Consider the following 19524-nt stretch of genomic DNA (forward strand, 5'->3'; position numbering starts at 1 on the left):
ACTAGTTATGAAATTTATGTGTAGCAGACACTACGTACGTTATCTTTTATTCTTAGCAATACTCTACCATTGTTCTTATTTTGTATATAAGAAAGTTTAAACAAATGGTTCAAAGATTCTGCCAACGTCTCAAAACTCAGAAATAGTCGAGTCAATGTCTCCTGACCATTTTTTTTCAGAACCCCAAAGCCCTTTCTTTGAACACGAATTTTCTTATTCCTATACATTCTTTAATTTCAAGGCTCTTCAAACATCTTGCTTCCAGGTGCCCTATAAATAAGTACACGTGTAAAGATAGCGTTATTTTTTACTCTAAATGCCCTCATTAGCACTCTAATACTTCTACATCTAGTTTCAAGTTTGCAAAGACAAATTATTCTTATTCAGTCCTGCCGAGGTCCCACTGCCCACTTTCTCGCCAGAGGAAAGCCTCGGTTTTTGTTTTTTTTTTTAAAGAATACTCGTTTCTCTCGGTACTTTTACGTGTGCGGCTTTCTGGAGGGAACTGAAGCCGCCGAAAGAAGGCAGTGAGATGCCCCCAGGACTCCTCCCTGCCCTTCAGCCAGTCCTCGGGGTAGTTAGCGGGAAAGCGCAGGCTGGAACCTGTAGTCTTAACTAGACACCGGGCGCCGACCACTGAGAACCAACACTGGGGAGACTAGAGCGGCCCACGTTGTCGCGCTGCTCGGACGTCATTCGACGGCGCCGGCTCCGCCCCTAGTCCAGGCTACGGGCAGGAACGCTTGCAGTTGGTCTACGAGAACTACGCTGAATGAGCGGCGCCGGTCTGACCGGCGGCCAACTACTCTGCAGTATCAGGTGGTGCCCGCCAAAATGTCTCACTTGGAGAGCATGGTGCTCTGTCGAGAGGCCCAAGTGTCCACTTTGCAGTCCCTGTTTGGAGAGGTATTGTAGTCAGATTGCTTCCCAAATTCCAGAGGCGAACGCGTCCTCGATCTGTTCCGTTTGGGGGGAATACTGTGTGAATTTCTAGACAGTAGGCTACCCTTTTACGTTAAGATGGAGATGCTGTAGGACTGCCCCTCACTTACCCAAAGAAACTTCTCAGTCCATTTCAAAGGACACTGTAGAGGAAGATCTGGCCTTCTCAACAGGACGTTGGCTAGGAAGTGGCCTTTTTTACTTGGATCATACTTTGGAGATTATGTGAGCCCCAACTGCAGCTGCTGCTGAACAGGGTTAAGTTACGAAGTCTGTTTGAGTGTTTATTAAACGCAAGTTCGTCCCTTGTAGTGAGGTCTAAATTGAGTTAGATACAGAGAGGTGGTTGGCTTCAAGGCCAATTAGGGTAATGCTGTGTTTTAGCCTTTAAAACCTGCAGCTTTTCCAGGATTATAAAAGCCAGAAGTCTCGCTTGGGTTTCTTTCCCTGCCTTCCAGATGAGATGATTTAGAGGGGAGAGGTTATCCTCTGAAATGAGCACAGCTAGGGAGGGATTCCTTTTCACAGGCTGGGGTAGCATTCATTTTCTCATCTGCCTTGCATTGTATCCATTAATTAGAATTGATTGCACTTGGTCTTATCTACACGTAGCCATTTAGTGTTTGCTTTTACAAATGTACTTCATCCAGCCGAGTTTCGGATGCGAGTCTGAGGTGACAGGTGAAATACTCATGGACAAGTACTTTCCCATCTCAAAGGAATCCTGTTAGTTAATTCCAGGGCTCAGCTGCATCTGTAGTTTCCAATTACAATGCTTTCAATTATAGTTACCTATATTAGTTGAAATATATACCTGTTTACCCTTTGTACATTTCTTCTGTGGACTTGATAAACCCAGGCTACTCCTCACAAAGAGGAGTACTTTATTAGCAAATAAGGATAGGTAGTGCCGATTAGCAGTGGATCATATCAAAGGTTTCACCTTTGCTCTTACTTCAACTTGTGCTTAACAGAAATAGGATGTTTTTCTTCAAGGATGTTTGCATGTGGAAAATACAAAGACCCACTATAGCAAATCACTACAGAAGAAAAAAAAAACTAGCTATGATCTTAAAAGATTAATTCATATGTTTAGCAAGTGTGTATTTTCTGAGCACCTTCTCTGTGTATGGCACTGTGCTGGATCCTGTCTTGTGGCAGACACTGGGGAGTTTTATGAAGAGGAAAAGTTAAGCAACAGTGGTGGAAGAGTTCATTTTAACCCTTGATAATAATGTACAAGTTGTTAAAAAGGGGGACCGTGCTGGTTAGTTTTGTCCTCAGCTTGACACTCTTAAAGTTATCTGGGAAGGGAACCTAGTTGAAAAGATGCCTCCAACCTGTAGTCTGTAGGGCATGTTCTTGATGAGTGATTGACGTGGGAAGGCCCAGCCCACTGGGGATGGTGCCACCCCTGGGAAGGTGGTTTGTGTGGTGAAGAAAGCAATCTGAACAAGTCAATAAGACACCTTCCTTCGTGGCCTCTGCTTCAGTTTCTCACCTCAAATTCCTGCCCCAACATTCCTTCACGATGAACTCTAACTGTAAGCTGAAGTAAACCCTTTCCTCCCCAGGTTGCTTTTGATCATACTATGATCACAGTAAGAGAAGCCTGTTAGGGCAGGGAGTGCTATATTAGGCACCAAATAGTAGCTGTAGACAAGTGTGATGGGATTCTAGAACAACAGATTTCATCCAGCTTTGAAAAAGAAAAAACTGTTGAAGACTGTCAGGAAGTTCCTTTTTGCTTATGAAATGATACCTGAAATTATTTCTAAATTTTATGTCTCCCCAGTAGATTTTGAACCCATCAGAGTCTACCCTGTCCTGGTATCTGTGCTGCTCAGTAGCTTATTATTGTACAAGGTAACAATAATAAGGGAGCCCACTTAAAGTTGAATTTCAGTTCAGAATATTAAGAACTTAGATGTATACACTACACCACTGAAATAACTTGGATTTAGGATTATACTCTACCAATAAAACTTTCCTACAGGTTGGTGAACATTCACTTCTGGTTTTAGACGGACAGAACCTTGTCTTTTCTTTCCTAGAGAGAGCACTTCAGCTTTCCGTCCATCTTCATTTATGGACACACTGCCAGTGGGAAGACCTATGTGACACAGACATTGTTGAAAACTTTAGAGGTAAGAATAACCCTAGCACTGACGTTAGTGGACCTTTATTCCTAAGTTGCTAGAGACGGAATGAATCTAGACAATTTACTCCAGTTTACCCTTCTCTAGAGGATCTTCTGCATAAAGCATTTTTGTCCAAATTTTGTTGGGATATTTTCAATGAGTATAAATTTCAGAACCTATTAGTTACTAAATAACTTAAAACTTTGATATTAAAAAGTTTCAAGTTGAAGCAAATTTTTTTCTTTTGTTGCCTGGTAGTTGGGTACACAAGTAATAGCTTCTTTTAAAAATATTAGAATTTGGTTTTTAACATGATAAAATGTTTCTTTTTCGCTATTTGTAATACTGATTCTGGTAATTCTTACTTTTCACACCTGTAAAACTGTACATTCCTCCTCTTTCCATATTTCCTATTTGAATGTGACTGAGTTTTTTTAAATACTTTTTTCTTATCCTCATTCATGCAGTTAGCAATCTAATAACTACATCCCATTGTAAAGTCATGACTTCGACTGTATTTACTCCTGTCCATTGCTACCTCAGTTTCACATACCATTGTTTTCTCCAAGGATTTCTGCATTCTCCTCATTACAATCTATTCTTCATCTTGTAACCCATTCATACAAGTATTCCCATCATCTTCAGAGCAATATTCAGGTGATTTGCCCAATGTAGAGTCTTGTAGACTCATGCTTTCTTCTGGATTCACCACCCAGTGCCTTCTCTGTCTGCAAAGGAGGGAGAGTAGGGGCAACCCTTGGGATTGTTCTGAGAGTAAATGTTAGCCCATGAAAAGTGAGTTACAGTTTAGTATTGTAGGCAGTTATAGGCGTTCTTAGATGCTGTTTGTGGATATTGCCATACACCTGTTTCTGTCAAATCGTCAGGAAGCAGTGTCTGTTTGAGCAGGTTTGGCTGTGACCTGTAGCAAGTGCATACACAGAAGCAGATGTGCAGACCACAGCTTCCAGCTGCTAACTCTGGTCCTGCCTCAGCTCCAGGATGCATGTTTAAGATGGCCTGATGAGTGGCTCTGTGCAGTTGCTGCCCTGTTTTAGACTTTGCCCTATGTTGCTCCCACTCCTTGGCTGAAGCTCCTCTGCGTACCTGCTCTCTCCTAGTGTCCTCTGGATTGACAAATGTTTGTTTAGCCAGTCTCTCTCTTCTATTTCTCGGGGAAGTGCTTCAGAACATCCAGTGCTGTGCTAAAATGGCCCGTGTGTGGCTGTAGCACTGTTGACTTCATTGTATCACAGTATTTATCTTTACTGTGATTGTGTGTGTGTGTGTGTGTGTGTGTGTGTGTGTGAATATGTGTGTTGGATGTAATTTTTTTATATATTGTTCCTGCAAGCACAGTGCTTGGCACATTTTAAGGTTTAGATATTAGTCTTTGATTCCAAAGAAAACTGGCATTTTAAACACACAGGAGCCTGAGTTTCATATCTGACCTCAGAATCTGAATATATAAGGCCTTTGGTTTGTATATTTAAAAACTCGCATTTGAAAACTTGTCTATAAAGTATCCAGAAGATAAATGTTGAATAAAAGCATCCAGTGAGCAAGTTTTATATTTAAGGGATGTATTATGTTTTTAATACTTTATTATTTTTTGCAGTCAATTAATCAGTGTAAGAAAGGATTATTTCTTTTTCTGTTATAGCTACTCAAATACATGCTTAGAAAATATTGTTGTTATTTAAGTCAAAAACAGCACAAAAATAAGTAAGATACTCATTCTTAATAGACATTGAGTGTTCTACATAAGTAAGATATTCATTCTTAATAGACATTAATAAGTAAGTAATTAATAATAAGTAAGATACTCATTCTTAATAGACATTGAGTGTTCTACATAAGGAAGTGAACGTGAAAGCAAATGTTGGTTGTATCTTCCTAGTAAAGGAAGGTAGCACACTGGTAAGTAAAACTCCTCTAGTAGATAAGATTCTCTAGTAACTAAAGTTCTCACTGGGAATTTAACATTCAAAATTAGTTAGGTTTCTTTATAATGATATTTTGAGAGAAAAATACAAGTTTACTTTGGGTGCTAGAGGAGAACAAACAAAAAACTCAATCACGGAAGTAAGTGTAAGGGACTATCTACAAAGTGAGGAAGTTTCAAGGGACTCAAGGGACCGTAGTTCATCATGGCCTTTATCACCGCATACCTCAAGGAGCCTTAAGTTGCCAAAACTTGGCAAGACTAATAGCCTTAGAACAGGTGTCCTCAGTGGGAGTGCTGGCCTTTGCAGCAGAATGTAGACACGGAAATACTGAGCTGCTTCTCTAACAGCTCTGCTTCAGTGCCTCGCTGCTCCTTCCTGCGACCTCTCCAACCAGGGCCTGATGGTGTTCTTTCCATGGCCGGGTTCCTGGGCACAGAGTACAGAGAACCATCAGATGTAGATTAGCGGAAATTAGAGGCTGTCCAACAGAAACTTGGTTGTGTATGTTTTGTTTACCCTGGTTTGGTTTTTGTTTTCAGCTCCCACATGCCTTTGTGAATTGTGTTGAATGTTTTACTTCAAGGCTACTTTTGGAACAAATTTTAAACAAGCTGAGTCATCTTAGTTCTTCAGAGGCAGAGTGTTCTACAGAAACGACTTGTGAAACATTTAATGACTTTGTCCGGTTGTTTAAGCAAGTGACCAGTGCTGAACATCTCAAGGATCAGACTGTGTATATTGTAAGTAATTTAAGGTGATTATAACATCTTTAATCTGAAAACTGAATAGATACACTTCCATATATTTATTGAGTCTTTGTTTGTATAGTGCTCTGTGGAAGGTGCTTTAGTAATAGAAAATGTGTCAGAAGCTGCTGTTCAAAGGGAGCATTGCCTGACAGAAGAATCCTAATACACACTCACATAAGACAGCATGCAGACTGTAATAAGTGCCCTGGTGTGCAAAGTACTAATGCTCTGATGCTGTACGACTTCAGGAATGTTGAGGTTTGAGACAGACCAAGGAGAATGAGTAAGGCTATAAGTTACTTTTCTCATTGTTGGGACCAAGTACCAGACAAAGGCAGCTTCAGGGAGGACAACTTGGTTTAGCTTTAGTGGTCCAGCATGGAGATTTTACTGTGGAGTGGTGAGCGTATAGGCATGATGTAAAGCTATGGGACTGGATTAAGTTACTAATACAGGTCGCTCTAATACAGATGAGCCTTGGACCCGAGTCCTGTGGCTTTGCATGTGTTTATGTGAACATTCCAGTATTCCCAGAATGAGAGATAAGAAGGAACAGACATGAACACTGAGAAGTTAGTGAGTGCTAGGTCTATACACCAGGTTACATTTGTGGCTCAGGCTTTAGTAACAGCAATAAAAACAGAAGGAATCTGCTTTAAATGTGCAGAGATAGGACACTGGAGGAATGAATGACCACAAAACTCTTTCTCCATAACAGATCCTAATGCCTTAAGACAGTCTGTCCCCAGTGTCACAAAGGTTTCCACTGGAGAAAAGATTGCACCTCCCTATATGATAAAGATGGCAGACCACCAAAGCCTTTAGACTTAGGAGGGCACAGCCCTCCGCCCAACAGCTCCTACTCACAAAGAGCCATCAAAACAGATAACAAGCCATCACGACCTCCTCAACAGATAAGACTGGTACCGGCCCTGCATTTACCAGCTCTCAGTTCCAAACTTTCTACTCACAATAAAAAATTGCCCACTCGGGGCTGGGGAGTTAGCTCAGTGGTAGAGCGCTTACCTAGGAAGCGCAAGGCCCTGGGTTCGGTCCCCAGCTCCGAAAAAAAGAACCAAAAAAAAAAAAAAATTGCCCACTCTAGAGGGATTCCCCACAACCCTCAAGGCCAAAAAGACATGTGCAGTGTCTTAGGAGCTTTGCCAGGCCGTCCCTTTCCTGCTCCCTTAGCCAAGAGAGCGCTTTCTTGTTGGGGTTCTTTTGGTGTGCACCCACTGGTTTTTCTTCATTGCTGGCAACTTCAGAACTTGTCAGAAATATGTGAGACAATACCACAAGCCAGGGGATGAGAAAATACTCTAATGTGAGCTCTGCTTTTTCTCCAGGTTTCAATATTCACTGTTCTTAGTTTGATTTAGCAATTAAGACAAAACACATCTTTTCTGTCAGAAGAGAAAGTCTGTTTTTTATTTTAAAATTTATTTTACATGTATGGATATTTTGCCAGCATGTATGTCCGTGTACCACACACGTGCTCTGAGCCTGCAGAGGTCAGAAGAGAATATTGTATCCCCTGGAACTAAAGTTACAGATGGTTGTGAGCTTTCCCGTGGGTGCTGGGAGTTCAACCCAGGTCCTCTGGAAGAGCAGCTCTTAACTGGGGAGCCATCTTTCTAGCCCCAAGTCAGTTTTTAAATTTTTAATGCAAATGCTAGTAAAGAATGCAGTGACTACTAATAATTACCACCATTTCTTTGATGTATGCTAAGGTGACTCTTGTTTAACTCACTGTTGCTTTTATACCAACAGTGCAAATGTTTAAACATGATGAAAAAGGGAGATAGCATTTTAGTATTATAAAAGTAGTTTCCTAATGTAAGAACCAAATGCGGGCCATCTCTGTAGAGGTTGAAGTGTCTACATATATAGAAGTTGTCTTAGAGAGGCCTGGAGCCTCTCCCTATCTTCAGCAGTGTTAAAATCCCAGTCAGGTCGAGTCAAAGGACTGGAAACTGAGGGGTTTTGTTTTTGTTTTTGTTTTTTTCTAGTAACTGACTTGTCAGCTTGCCTGAATTTGCCCTGTTCTTAGGCCTAGTCTCTTAAACTGCCAATTTGAAACCTGTCATGGAATCAACCTATCCTTCTCAATTAGATTTAAGGCCTATTTTTGAGGAGGAAACTATACTCCAATCTTGGTCAGAACCTGTGGCTGAAGAAGTCATAGGCATTGTGGTAAAAATATAAAAGGCGGAACTGGTTCCTGTGAGTACCCTGGTGGTTGTGCTCTCTCGGAGTTCTGGCTTCTGCTGGCCATTTGAACTAGCACTAATTCATCTCAGATTAGTATCACTCCCCGCAGACCTCTGCTAGCCGTGAACTCTCTGGTTCCAGCCACCCAGTAAAATCAAGACTCAACAAACTGTAACCCAACAATCAGATTTACATGTTAAATTCTCAATCCACAGTACATCCACACAAATCGGCTCCACGCTGCCCCCATCTCCTCTCTGACCTGCTGTCCTTGAGCCATTCCAAGCCCCCACCCTGTCAGCCTCCCCGGCCTCACTCACAGCTCTCTTGGCTGGTTTCCACCATACCAGACATGCACATCTCAGTTAGGTGGCAGGCCCGGTACATCCGGCCACTATACACTCTCTTGAATTCAATTAAGACACCACATGAAAAAACACATCACACAATATCTTCTGATCTAATTACTGAGATATAATTTGCCCATCTAGACAACATAGAATCCTGTACACATCCGTCTCTTAAGAATAGTTATAACAACCTGTAAATGTGCAGAGAGGAATCTTAACGCTACACCACGTTCTCTCGGCTGCCTCCCTCCTCCTCGCCTCTGCCCCCTCAGCTTCTCTAAAACTTTTCTCCCGCCCATCCTTCCTTCTTGTCCAATGACAGGCCTCGTTCTATTCCGTACCTGCCTTCACCTTGGTAATGACATCAACCTACACATAGGCCCAAAGGGAGAACCTGTTACTGTTTCTTTGCTAAATGGACATAATATCAAACTGCCGTCTGAGTACTTGTCTTTATAGGTCAGATTGGTACAGCTGAGAGCTCATTAGAGGTTTCCTAAATAGGATATCTGTATGGTACTGCCTCCATACAAAGCTCAGAGACAGTGGAACTGGGGGGGAGATTGTAAGAGCCAGAGGTTGGGAAAGCCAGGACAAAGCAGTGTCTTCTGGACATGACAGCCGTTGAAATCATGAACTAACAGCAGCTTAGTAGCAGTAGCAGTAAGTAACAGCTTAATCTTGTCTGCACAAGATTGAGCTAGTCAGCATTCCATCATGAGGTCCCTGTCCGTAATTGGGGAGGTAATGGCAGTTGATGACTGCTAAGGGAGGAAGAGTTAGTTTTCTTCAAGGCTGTGGCCCCTGGTAGGTCGCCCATGCTCCAGTGGATGACCTCATAGTCATGAGTAACGGGCAGCACTAACTGGACTCAGCTACTTAAAAGGAACAAGGGAAAGCAACATGAAGTTTTGCAGGACGGGGGTAGCTGGCCGTCCAGGAGGAGTTTGAGAAGTGTGGGAGGCCATGGTGAAAATATATTGTGTACCAAGTTCTCAAAGAGTTAACTGGGAAACTTAATGAGTTAAATGAATAGACACATTAGAGAAATAATTAAAAATCATTGAACTCCAATTCATTGGTTACCTTGAGAAAGTAATTTACTGCACTACACTGTAGGCAAGTAATAGGCCCAAGAAGATACTGAGTCCTAATTTCTGAACCCTGAAATGCTACTTTGCTTGGAAAAAGAAAGGGTCTTTACACATGACGTTAAGTGAAGGATCCTAAAGTGAGGAGATTACCCAGATTATCTGGGAGGAAAGCAGACTCTGTTCCTAAATGTCAGAGGGTCAGAGGGACCCTGAGTGCACACACAGGTGGACAGGACCAGACTGCCAAAGCTGTAGCAGATCAGTCAGAAGTGCAAGGATGCTTATTTGCCTTTAAGATTGGTGTGTCGGAGGGAACAAGCCACAGCATTCCAGGACCACAGCCGTCTGCACCAGGCTACCAGAGCTGCAAAGGATAGACAGTGAGTTCTCTCGGGAGCCACCGGAGATGTCATTGTGATGCTCAGTGAGAGGGTCTTAAGGGTTTTGACTTTTAAGAACTGTGAAAAAATAAATGTTAAGCCTTTAGGTCTGTAGTAATAATACAAAACCAAAAACAGCACAAACTCAAAAAAATTAGTAATTGGTAAAATCGAGTATTTTTCCTTTTGTTCTATGTGAACTCATACACTCGTGAATCCTTAATCACCCATGATACTGATGTGACTTTTTGGGACAAGTATGGAGAAGTTTGATTATTATCATTAAATTTTTAAATGTATGATACTGTGGCTGGTTATATTTTTTAAAAGAGCACCCCTGACCTCCCTAGTCAGTCTTAGTAGTTGTTAATGTGACCAAACTCATCACCATTTTGCCGTTCTGTAGTAGGACATGACCCATGAGTGCTCACCGTGTCTGTCTAGCGTCTGTTTTAGAGAAACGTCACAACACAGGCACTGTAGTGCTGAACGAAGCCCAGCCTTTGGACTATCCAGCAGTTTAAACGTCACACAGCATGTGTAGCTGTAAAGTTTAATCAAGAAAACTGATGAATTTTAGTATTTCTGTCTTTGCTGGGTAATAAGGACTTGTAGAGTTTTTTGTGTTTTTGTTTTTTTGAGTGGGAAAATAGAGTCAGAACTTCACACCATGTGTTGGGTAGAACAATTAGAGAACGGCCTTTTAAATGCAGCAATGACATGTTTTCTCTTTGAATATTTAGATTAAAATATGCTATTAATAACCTGGTTTTAGCTTAATCTATTCAAAATATCTTTTTACAAATAATAGCTCTTTGGAAGTAAATTCAAATTTACTTTAAAAAGTTACAGGGTTTTTAAAAAAATCTTACAATGTGTCATGCTTTATAAAATAATGCGTTGATTTTCATGTAGACATCTCTTTTTAAAGGTTCTGGATAAAGCTGACTATCTGAGAGACATGGAAGCAAATCTCTTGCCTGGGTTTCTTAGGCTGCAAGAGTTGGTGAGTAATAAATGGGAGTGGCTTTCCCTCAGCATAGGTCGGGTCTGTTCCCCTCCCAGCTGTACTGTTCTGCTTCTCTGTCACAGTGCAGTTCCCCTCCCAGCGGGCTGTACTGTCCTGCTTCTCTGTCACAGTGCAGTTCCCCACCCAGCTGTACTGTCCTGCTTCTCTGTCACAGTGCCGTTCAGTTTTTCCACAGTAATATTAGTTTATGACTTGATAGACTTACTAAATTATTTTAACTTTTCATTTTCAGTTATAAAGTTAACTTTTATCTGTTAAAGAATTTTAAGTACTCATTAATGAGAGAAGGATAGACATTGGATTTTATAATAATTCGTAAATATCCTTTCATTTGAACCTACCAAAGTTATGCTGTGTCTGTTCTGATCATCTGGATCTCGTCCTCCAGCACCCCCTGGGCCACCATGCAGCTCTCCCCTTTACTGTGTGTTATCACTGGACAGTTGTAACGCAGCCAGAATGTCATGGCCTAAGGCAGAAATAGCAGGAAAGAGTCAATAAGCATATGCATCAGGTAACAGAGTAGTTATCACAGGGGAGAAGCACAAATATTTGAATAATTTGAGAAAGATTGATGAGAGAATTCAGTCTTTACCAGTGTCCATATAGGAGTGCCAGATTCAGCATAGTTATGCGTATTCCTGTTGGGGTTTTATTCACAGACAGCAGGGAGCTATCTAGGCAGACAAGTACTGCTTGCCCTTTTTACTTAACAGTAATTTAAAATTTGGTTGCTTTGTATGTTTAGCTTGGTTTTATTGTCTGTGGTTTGAGCATAAATAGAGTCTACTTCCTGGCTGTCTGTATGACAGTGTTAAGTATGACATTGTGCTGAGAACCAGGTCAGAGTCTTCGCCTTCAAAAGTTATGTGCAGTATGAGAAAGTTACCTGAACTAACGTTAGATGAGGAGAAGCTGCTTGGTTTAGTTACCATTCTGTTGCAGTGATAGAACGTAACCTTGGGAGAAAGGGCTTATAACTAAGCCTCACAGTTACATAAGAACTCCTGTCCCTGGGGCAGGGGAAGGGGGGAGGGGATGGAGGAGGGGAGATCATGGCCACAGGAGCTGAGTCCAGCCTGACAAGTACAGGAAGGAAGGGGCGAGAAAAAGGAAGAAACAGAAAGTGGGGCCTTGAGGCTTACCCACTGACATGTTTACTTGATCCCTACTGTAAGGCTGTACCCCTGAAAGTTCCATCACCTTCCCAACTGCAAGCCCACTCAGACCAGTTATTCAAATATGTGAGCCTATTGGAGATCATTCTGATTCAAATGCTGGCTCCCAGGGGCCACTGAGACCAATGCCTCCCAAAGAGACCATGGTTTTCTCCTGGTGGCTTCAGGAAGGAGTAGGGAGAGGGTAGGGTAGGGAGCAGTTGAGGAGGTAGGTGTGGGTGGAGTCAGTACTGGAATGAGGCAGCTACCTGGACTTGGACTCCTTGTGGGAGAGTATATTCTTTCTCATTGTGTTTTCTCCAAATACTCCCCACCCCCCCAGTCATGGTGTTCAGCTGACCTTGGCGGGATTAGACCTTTCACTTGTAGTTTTAACTACAGAAACTATTTGGAAAATTCCTATTTTTTACACTTAGTATCTGAGTCAAATGAAATTTAAATTATAATAAAATCCATTGTATACTATTTTTAAGATGAGCAGGTGAAAGTGTTACCAGTTTAAAATCATCCATCTTTGTTTTTGTCAGCTTCTCCCTACTTGTCTAACTGATGTTGACAAATGCCTTTGACTGGCAGGAAGGCTCAGTGTTAGGAGTGCTTGCCACCAAGTTCTTTACCTGAAACTGAGGTGCTCATGGAGACCCAACCCCAGCAAGTTGTCCTCTGATCTCCATGGCCATGCGTGGTGCTCACTAAATAGATCAAAACAGATTGATGATTTTCCATGAGCTTCAACATCAAGAATGTAGACAGAACATACTTTTTAAGCCTAAGTAAAATCAGAATTAATTTTTAAAGAAATCAATGAATTTCTAAGACAAAAGTATTTGAAGAGTCCTTTCTTTGGGGGCTGGTATAGCTCAGTACTTTGCATTGCCTGTGCAAGAAATACAGTTTTTGCTGAGGGGTTCCCTGCTGGTATACAGGCAGGAAAGCCAAACCTATGAAGAGATGAGAATGAACCCCAGTGCAGATGGGCCTCGCCGCAGGCCAGACTCTCGAGTTAAGGCCAGGTGGCTCGCTCTCAGAATATTAGACCTAGTACAGTTTGAGGAAAGCTTCCAGCAAACAAGAGGTCCAATCAGTCCAGTTCAGGAGCACAGTGACGCTTATGGTGGGACTACATAGGAACCCCTTTACACGTACATGTTACCATGAGGGTGGGGTCTATAGCTGAAAGGCCTAGAATGTAGTGATCGATAGCATAGAGGTCAGCAGGCCACCAGGTACGTATGGCATCTCCCTTAAGGATGGATAACGGTCTAGGGAGGGAAGAGTCTGGAATAGATATTCTGAGGAAATAGTGTGGGGCCTGCCTCTGTAGCAAAAGCTGTGTGAGCTATGTCTCTGTAAAAGGTCACAGGATATTAGTATAAACCACTCTCAGCTTTCTGGATGGAAGGCAGGTATTTGATTTGTGTCTTCTCCATTGAGAACACACTGCTGTATGGTAAATGGTGATTTTCTGTACAACGACCTTTCCTTCCCCAACATCTTCCTTTCTCTTATAAAGATGATCATTTTTATGGAATTATTAATTCATAAATTCAACTGTTTTTGTTAATCAAGGAATTACTCTTTTCTTTCTTTCCGTTTTTTGTTTGTTTGTTTGTTTTAAGACAGGGTTTTCTCTGTAGGCCTGCCTGTAGACCATACTGACCTCGAACTCACAGAGATCAACCTGACTCTGCCTTCTGCTGAAATTAAAGGTGTATGCTGCCGTAGCCTGCAGAATTACTTTTCTAAGTATACAAAACAGCCTGCAATGGACACACTTGCTAGGAATCAAACAGTAAATCATCACAGAAGTAATGTGGCTTGTATGAGCGATGGGTCCTAGAATACTTATAGACAGGAGCAGGTACCACGTCTGCATTGTTAGCCTCATTGTTAGAATATGGGAAATAAATCCTGTGAGAGAAATACAGTGTGCAGATAAGTCTAGCTGATGTGCACAGGCATCTGTGACCATTGTTAAAGGATAAAGGACATGTTCTGCTCTCTTTCTCCCTTGGAATACCAAATGTAATTTTTAAATATATTTCTACAGATACCTCTTTTAGCATTGGTGATTTGCTGGGGGGATACTATTAGTCGTAGTTATTTGTATTTTTACTGTGTATTGACCATCAGTTTTTCTTAATAATTTGAAAACCAGCAGAAAATGTTAATATTTCTTAATAATATGAAGTTAAACAACATGGCAGATCTACTCTGATCCAACCCCATGTTTCCTTTTCTCTGAGTTGCTGTAGCTATTTTAGTAATGGAAAATGCTAAATTTTTTTCCCAATGTTAATTGATTGAAAGCCTATGATTTTTAAAAATCTCATAGATTTTGTCTTAATTTTCCCAACAGATGTGTTTCTTAATATCTACAAAATAAGTTCTGTGTGACTGCTCTAGTGTTCATGAATAACTGAAATGTTGATTAATGTACAGTTTTATGGAAATTCCAAGCAATTATGTATGAAAATTTACAAATGGTTGAGCTCTCTGATTAGGTTCTCTAAATATGGTTTATTAATATGCAAATAGCTTGTTACATATTAAGCTTTGCTGAATTTAGTTGAAGATAAATCCACAGGGAATTACTGCCCTAGGATTGTTAAATACTAAGTTACTTTTCTTCCTGTTACTTCTAGACTGACAGAAACGTGACTGTTATCTTCCTCAGTGAGATTATTTGGGAAAAATTTCGTCCAAACACTGGATGCTTCGAGCCATTTGTCTTACACTTCCCTGACTACAGCATAGGTAAGTTTGTCCAACGTGCTGAGTTCTAGCACATTTAGATGGAAATGCTCTGATATCCTCGACTCTTTGTTGACAGTCTCAAGTAGAATGCTTGAGACTGCCTTTACAGAAGTTCATTTTTAACCTGTTAAGGAGACTATCCTCATAATTACTAGACGAGCAGGTCTCGTGTGTTTGTTAATAGAGTGCCTTCAACAGCTTTCATTTGTGTGTGTGCTGTGAGTATAGCATCCACACAAATAAGGATCGTACTAGACGAGTAGCATACATTAGAAATGGAGAGACGTCTTCATCATATACTCAGATTAAGTTCCGTGCTGACTGTATCTTGATTCTATATATCTTATTTGTCATTGCTGTAACTATTGCTCTAACAAATGCTGACTCTCTTGTCTATTTTTTGGAGGGGTCATCATATTTAATCTTAAATTTTATAGATTCTAATGATTTTTCTCTTTGGAAGAACACATTTTGAGCTATCACTATGCAAAGAAGATGCCTCTGATTCAAAGATGATAGCCGTGAGGCATAAGGTGGTGTGGCCGGCTGTGAGGAAATAGCACCCCATGATCTCGGCCTTGCTAACACTGCCCCTCTCATCTAATGAGCTATAAACATTCATTGCCGAGAGCAACACAGTTTTGCCTGTTTTCACAAGAACAGAAGCCAAGTAACACCTCCTGCTTTAGCTAATTAACTGTTTTTTTATTTAGAGGAACTCAAAATAGATGAAGACCTTATGTTTAATAGCTTCCATAGAAATCACAAGATGAGAGAAAAGGAGGGGAAGAATAGGAAAGAGAGGCTTAAAGGCTATGATATTGCAGAATCTGTTCTTTTTAAAGATAGAACGCATAGATGAATTTCAGGACAAAAGTCTAGCAATCTTTGCAGTGCGCAGTGTAGGAACACAGACAGTTAACTATATGGTAGGTGGAGCCATGTTACGTTTGCTTATTCAGAGTTTTTTAGGTCTATTTAAGCATAGCATGAACACTAATCATACACTTTCTATTAAAAATGAAGCATTAATTGGCAAACTAAGTTATTGGCAGCAAGAGGATCAGTGGTTAATGTTATCCTGCTCTGTTAGCTTTGCAGCGGTGTCGTTTTCAAGGTTCGGTTTTAAGGGTACCTCCTTTCCTGTCATAGCCAGGGTCCAATTTAAAAGTCTTGTGTTCTGCTCTTTACTATATACAGAGGATTCACTCTTTTAGCAGTGGCTTTGTTTGTTTTGTTTTTCCTTTGAGGAGATTATGATGTGTTTCATTAGATTTGGTTTAGTTACTCTGCATAGGTTAAGGCCTGCTCTGTAGCGATTTGAGAACTTCAGTGACATAATTTCCTACCTCGCCAGCTGTGTGTCCCACCTATATTCTCTGTTTGCCTTCCTTATTACAAGCTCTGGTTCTGCGTACTAGGGACTTGTAATGTTCTGTTGGTTTTAATGAAATATAAATATAAGAAAGAAAATAGCTTTTATCATATATTCTGTCTAAAGTGATTTTGTTATTCTAGATCTATAAATGTAGAACTTCATCTAAGCTGGGGGTTCTCAGCCTTCCCGATGCTGTTACTCGTTAATCCAGTTTCTTGTGTTGTGGTGACCCCACTGTAAAATTGTTTTGGCTACTTCATAACTGTAACTTTGCTACTGTTATGAATTGTAAGGTGTTCTGTGTTTTCTGACGGCCTTAGGCTACCCCTGTAAAAGGGTCAGTCATTCAGCCCTCAAAGGGGTCACAGCCTACAGGTTGAGAACCACTGATCTAAGCAAACTTGGTCATTATTTCTTCATTCGCATGTCTCACTGACAGCTTCCATTTCCCCAGGGCTATATTAGTTGTTGTAGGTCATATGATCCTGTCCCATTGCAGTCTATCTAAACTAAGAGTCCTCTTTACTTGACTTTTTTTTTTTTATAGTTTTTCTCTCTTTGTCTTTAAATTCATTTTTTGTTTGTATTTTGTTTTGTTTTGTTTTATTCTTCATTGTGTTTTTCTTCCTGCCAGCCCCCCCCCCCCGTATTATGCTCCATCTATCTACCTTTTGTAAACCTGAATTATAGACATCATGATTTGAACACGTTTAGGCTGTATTTGATGTGTTTTGGGAGAAAGGATCTAGAGTAGTTTTTATTTCAGGGCTAGTTTTCTGAGACCTAGCACCTTTGGACTCTCACTGCATGCCTCTGTGTTCATCATGGCCTGTGCATTCTGACTAAAAATAACACAAAGTATTAATAAACCCATGTGATCTGGGTACTGTCCGACCTTTAGTTCTCAATAATTGGTTTTTGTGCTTCCCTCTAGTTGGCAGCTGTTTTTATTTGGCCTTATGATGTTTTACTCTGTTCATATTTAAGTGTATATGAACTGAAGACCATTTGGCAGGTTTCTGTACTCCTCTTTCATTTTTCCATTGCTCTAGGATGGCTCTATATCCTTGGATACACTGCCTGCAAATCCAGGCTGTCTTATCTGGACACCATCCTTTTTCTCCTCAGCTCAGTGAGATTACTGAGCTCCTTCAGGGCTCTTTTTGTACCACATCCGGTTAGAGAACGCAGTTGAGCCAGGTAGAGTGGTGCACAGCTTTATTCCCCACACTCCGGAGGCAGATACAGACCAGTCGCTGAATTCAAAGCTAGTCTGGTCTATATAGACTTTCAAGACAGACAAAGCTTGACACAGAGACCTGGGTTAGGGGAGGGGGGAGGGAGGGAGGGAGACACAAAGACACAAAGACACAGAGACCTGGGTTAGGGGAGGGGGGGAGGGAGGGAGGGAGACACAAAGACACAAAGACACAGAGACCTGGGTTAGGGGAGGGGGGGAGGGAGGGAGACACAAAGACACAAAGACACAGAGACCTGGGTTAGGGGAGGGGGGAGGGAGGGAGGGAGACACAAAGACACAGAGACACAGAGACCTGGGTTAGGGGAGGGGGGAGGGAGGGAGGGAGACACAAAGACACAGAGACACAGAGACCTGGGTTAGGGGAGGGGGGAGGGAGGGAGGGAGACACAAAGACACAGAGACACAGAGACCTGGGTTAGGGGAGGGGGAGGGCGGGCGGGAGGAAGCTGGGTTGGTGGTGGGACTCATCTGCTTTACTATTCTAGGGCTAATTTTAGCTCTTTCAGGGACGGCAGCCTTTTACTGCTTTGTGTTTGATGGTTGAGTGTATTCATGCAGTTAGTTGTTCATTACAGAAAGTTCTGAGTGTGCTAGAGTGACTTGGTTTTCTGTGATAGATCATGCCCTTAAGGCAAAACTATAGGACCCTTAGGCCAATCAGAATGTTTTTCTCTTTCTGCTGTCCAGTAGTTCCGTGTTTGTTGGGCATGGTTTTGTTGGGCATAATCCTAGGCTTTAGATTAGACGTGGCTTGGGTACTTTAGACCTCACGTCTTTGTGTGTAGCCTACACTCACGCAACTGGTTGCTTTTATAGCAGTTCACTGAGAATTTTGATTCTTGGAGTGTTCCTCATGACTGAAAAGGGTCAGTGCCAATATCTGAATTATTTCCACTGAAAACACTTTCTGATAACAAATACTGTAGGTTTGGTTTTGTTTTTAATTCACCCAAAAATCTGTTCTTCAATTGTTTGGGCCAGTGTGACAACCATTTGTCAATTCCATTGAAACTGTCTTCTAGGAGTTGGTAAGAAGTCGCAGGTTCAAGGCTCTGCCTCACAGAATTGCTTCTCCTGCAGATGCCAGCTCTGAGTACACAGCTCACTTCTCAAAGCTGGATTGTACTCTGGGGGTCCTGTGGTCCTCTCTTCTGGTTTCTTGGTTTGCCTGTAGGGATCACAGAACTCAAGAAAGTACGAGATTTACTTTCTTACTACTGTCCTTACTGCTGTCAGATTGTCAAAGATAGAAAAACAATCCAGACATGAGCAATTTTATGAAAAAATGCAAAACTAAGGTTCAAGGAGGTCCCCAGCCTAGGGACTGTCCTGTGGCAGTGAGGTGCGCTGCTGCCCAGCATGGGGTCATTGGCCAGTCTGCCCAGTGTCTGAACCAGCTGACTAACCATCGTAACCATCATTAACGAAGTTTTGTGCCAGGAAGAAAATAACTTTTCTAACTGACAACCACCTTATCTTTCTTATTTGTTTTTTAAAAACATTTATAAAATTGTGGAGCATAGTGGTTGTGGTTCTGTGCTGATCATTTAAGTTTGTGTTTTGCCCTGTGAACAGGGAACCTTCAAAAGATCCTGTCCCACGATCATCCTCCAGGGTATTCAGCTGACTTTTACTCTGCCTACATTAATATTCTCCTTGGAGTTTTCTACACTGTCTGTCGAGATCTGAAAGAGCTCAGACACCTGGTGAGTGAACATTTTGTGTGTGCACACACACACATCACACACAATGTATGTATGTGTATATCCTTTAGAAAATTTTAAAACAAGCTAGAAGCTGAGAATGTGTTTCAGAAATTTGGAAAAGGCATTTTGAGACTAATGTGTCTTAAAAGGATTGGTGTCTGTGGGTTAGCACCTGCCTAGACCTATAAGGAAATTGTATTCATTGATAGATATACCTTTTCATTATTGTGAACGTGTGATGGTGTGTGTGTGTGTGCATGTGTGTGCGTGTGTGTGTGTCTGTGTCTGTGTGTGCGTGTGTGTGTGCCCTCGTGCACTGTACAGTCTGTGCATATGTGTGAGGTGTGCACACAGAGGCTTCAGGAGGCCATTAGGTGTCCTGCTTTATCACTTCCATT

General features: G+C 41.5%; 1 protein-coding gene across 3 annotated transcripts in view; it reads left to right on the top strand.

Annotated features, from left to right (window-relative positions):
- Window positions 1-688: 688 nt before the first annotated feature.
- The window catches only part of Orc5 (origin recognition complex, subunit 5), a 64625-nt gene continuing 45789 nt past the window's right edge, over window positions 689-19524 (top strand). For 2 of the 3 annotated variants that reach the window (XM_006235947.5, XM_039107753.2), the window contains exons 1-6: window positions 689-906; window positions 2997-3089; window positions 5572-5772; window positions 10748-10822; window positions 14670-14781; window positions 18996-19126. In XM_006235947.5, the coding sequence (XP_006236009.1) occupies window positions 835-906; window positions 2997-3089; window positions 5572-5772; window positions 10748-10822; window positions 14670-14781; window positions 18996-19126 (684 nt within the window). In that variant the 5' untranslated portion in view covers window positions 689-834. The remainder of the gene's footprint in view (window positions 907-2996; window positions 3090-5571; window positions 5773-10747; window positions 10823-14669; window positions 14782-18995; window positions 19127-19524) is intronic. The other variant, NM_001014186.1, reaches the window with a different exon arrangement.

This window comes from Rattus norvegicus, chromosome 4 (genome assembly GCF_036323735.1).
Source record: "Rattus norvegicus strain BN/NHsdMcwi chromosome 4, GRCr8, whole genome shotgun sequence".
Lineage (NCBI taxonomy): Eukaryota > Metazoa > Chordata > Mammalia > Rodentia > Muridae > Rattus > Rattus norvegicus.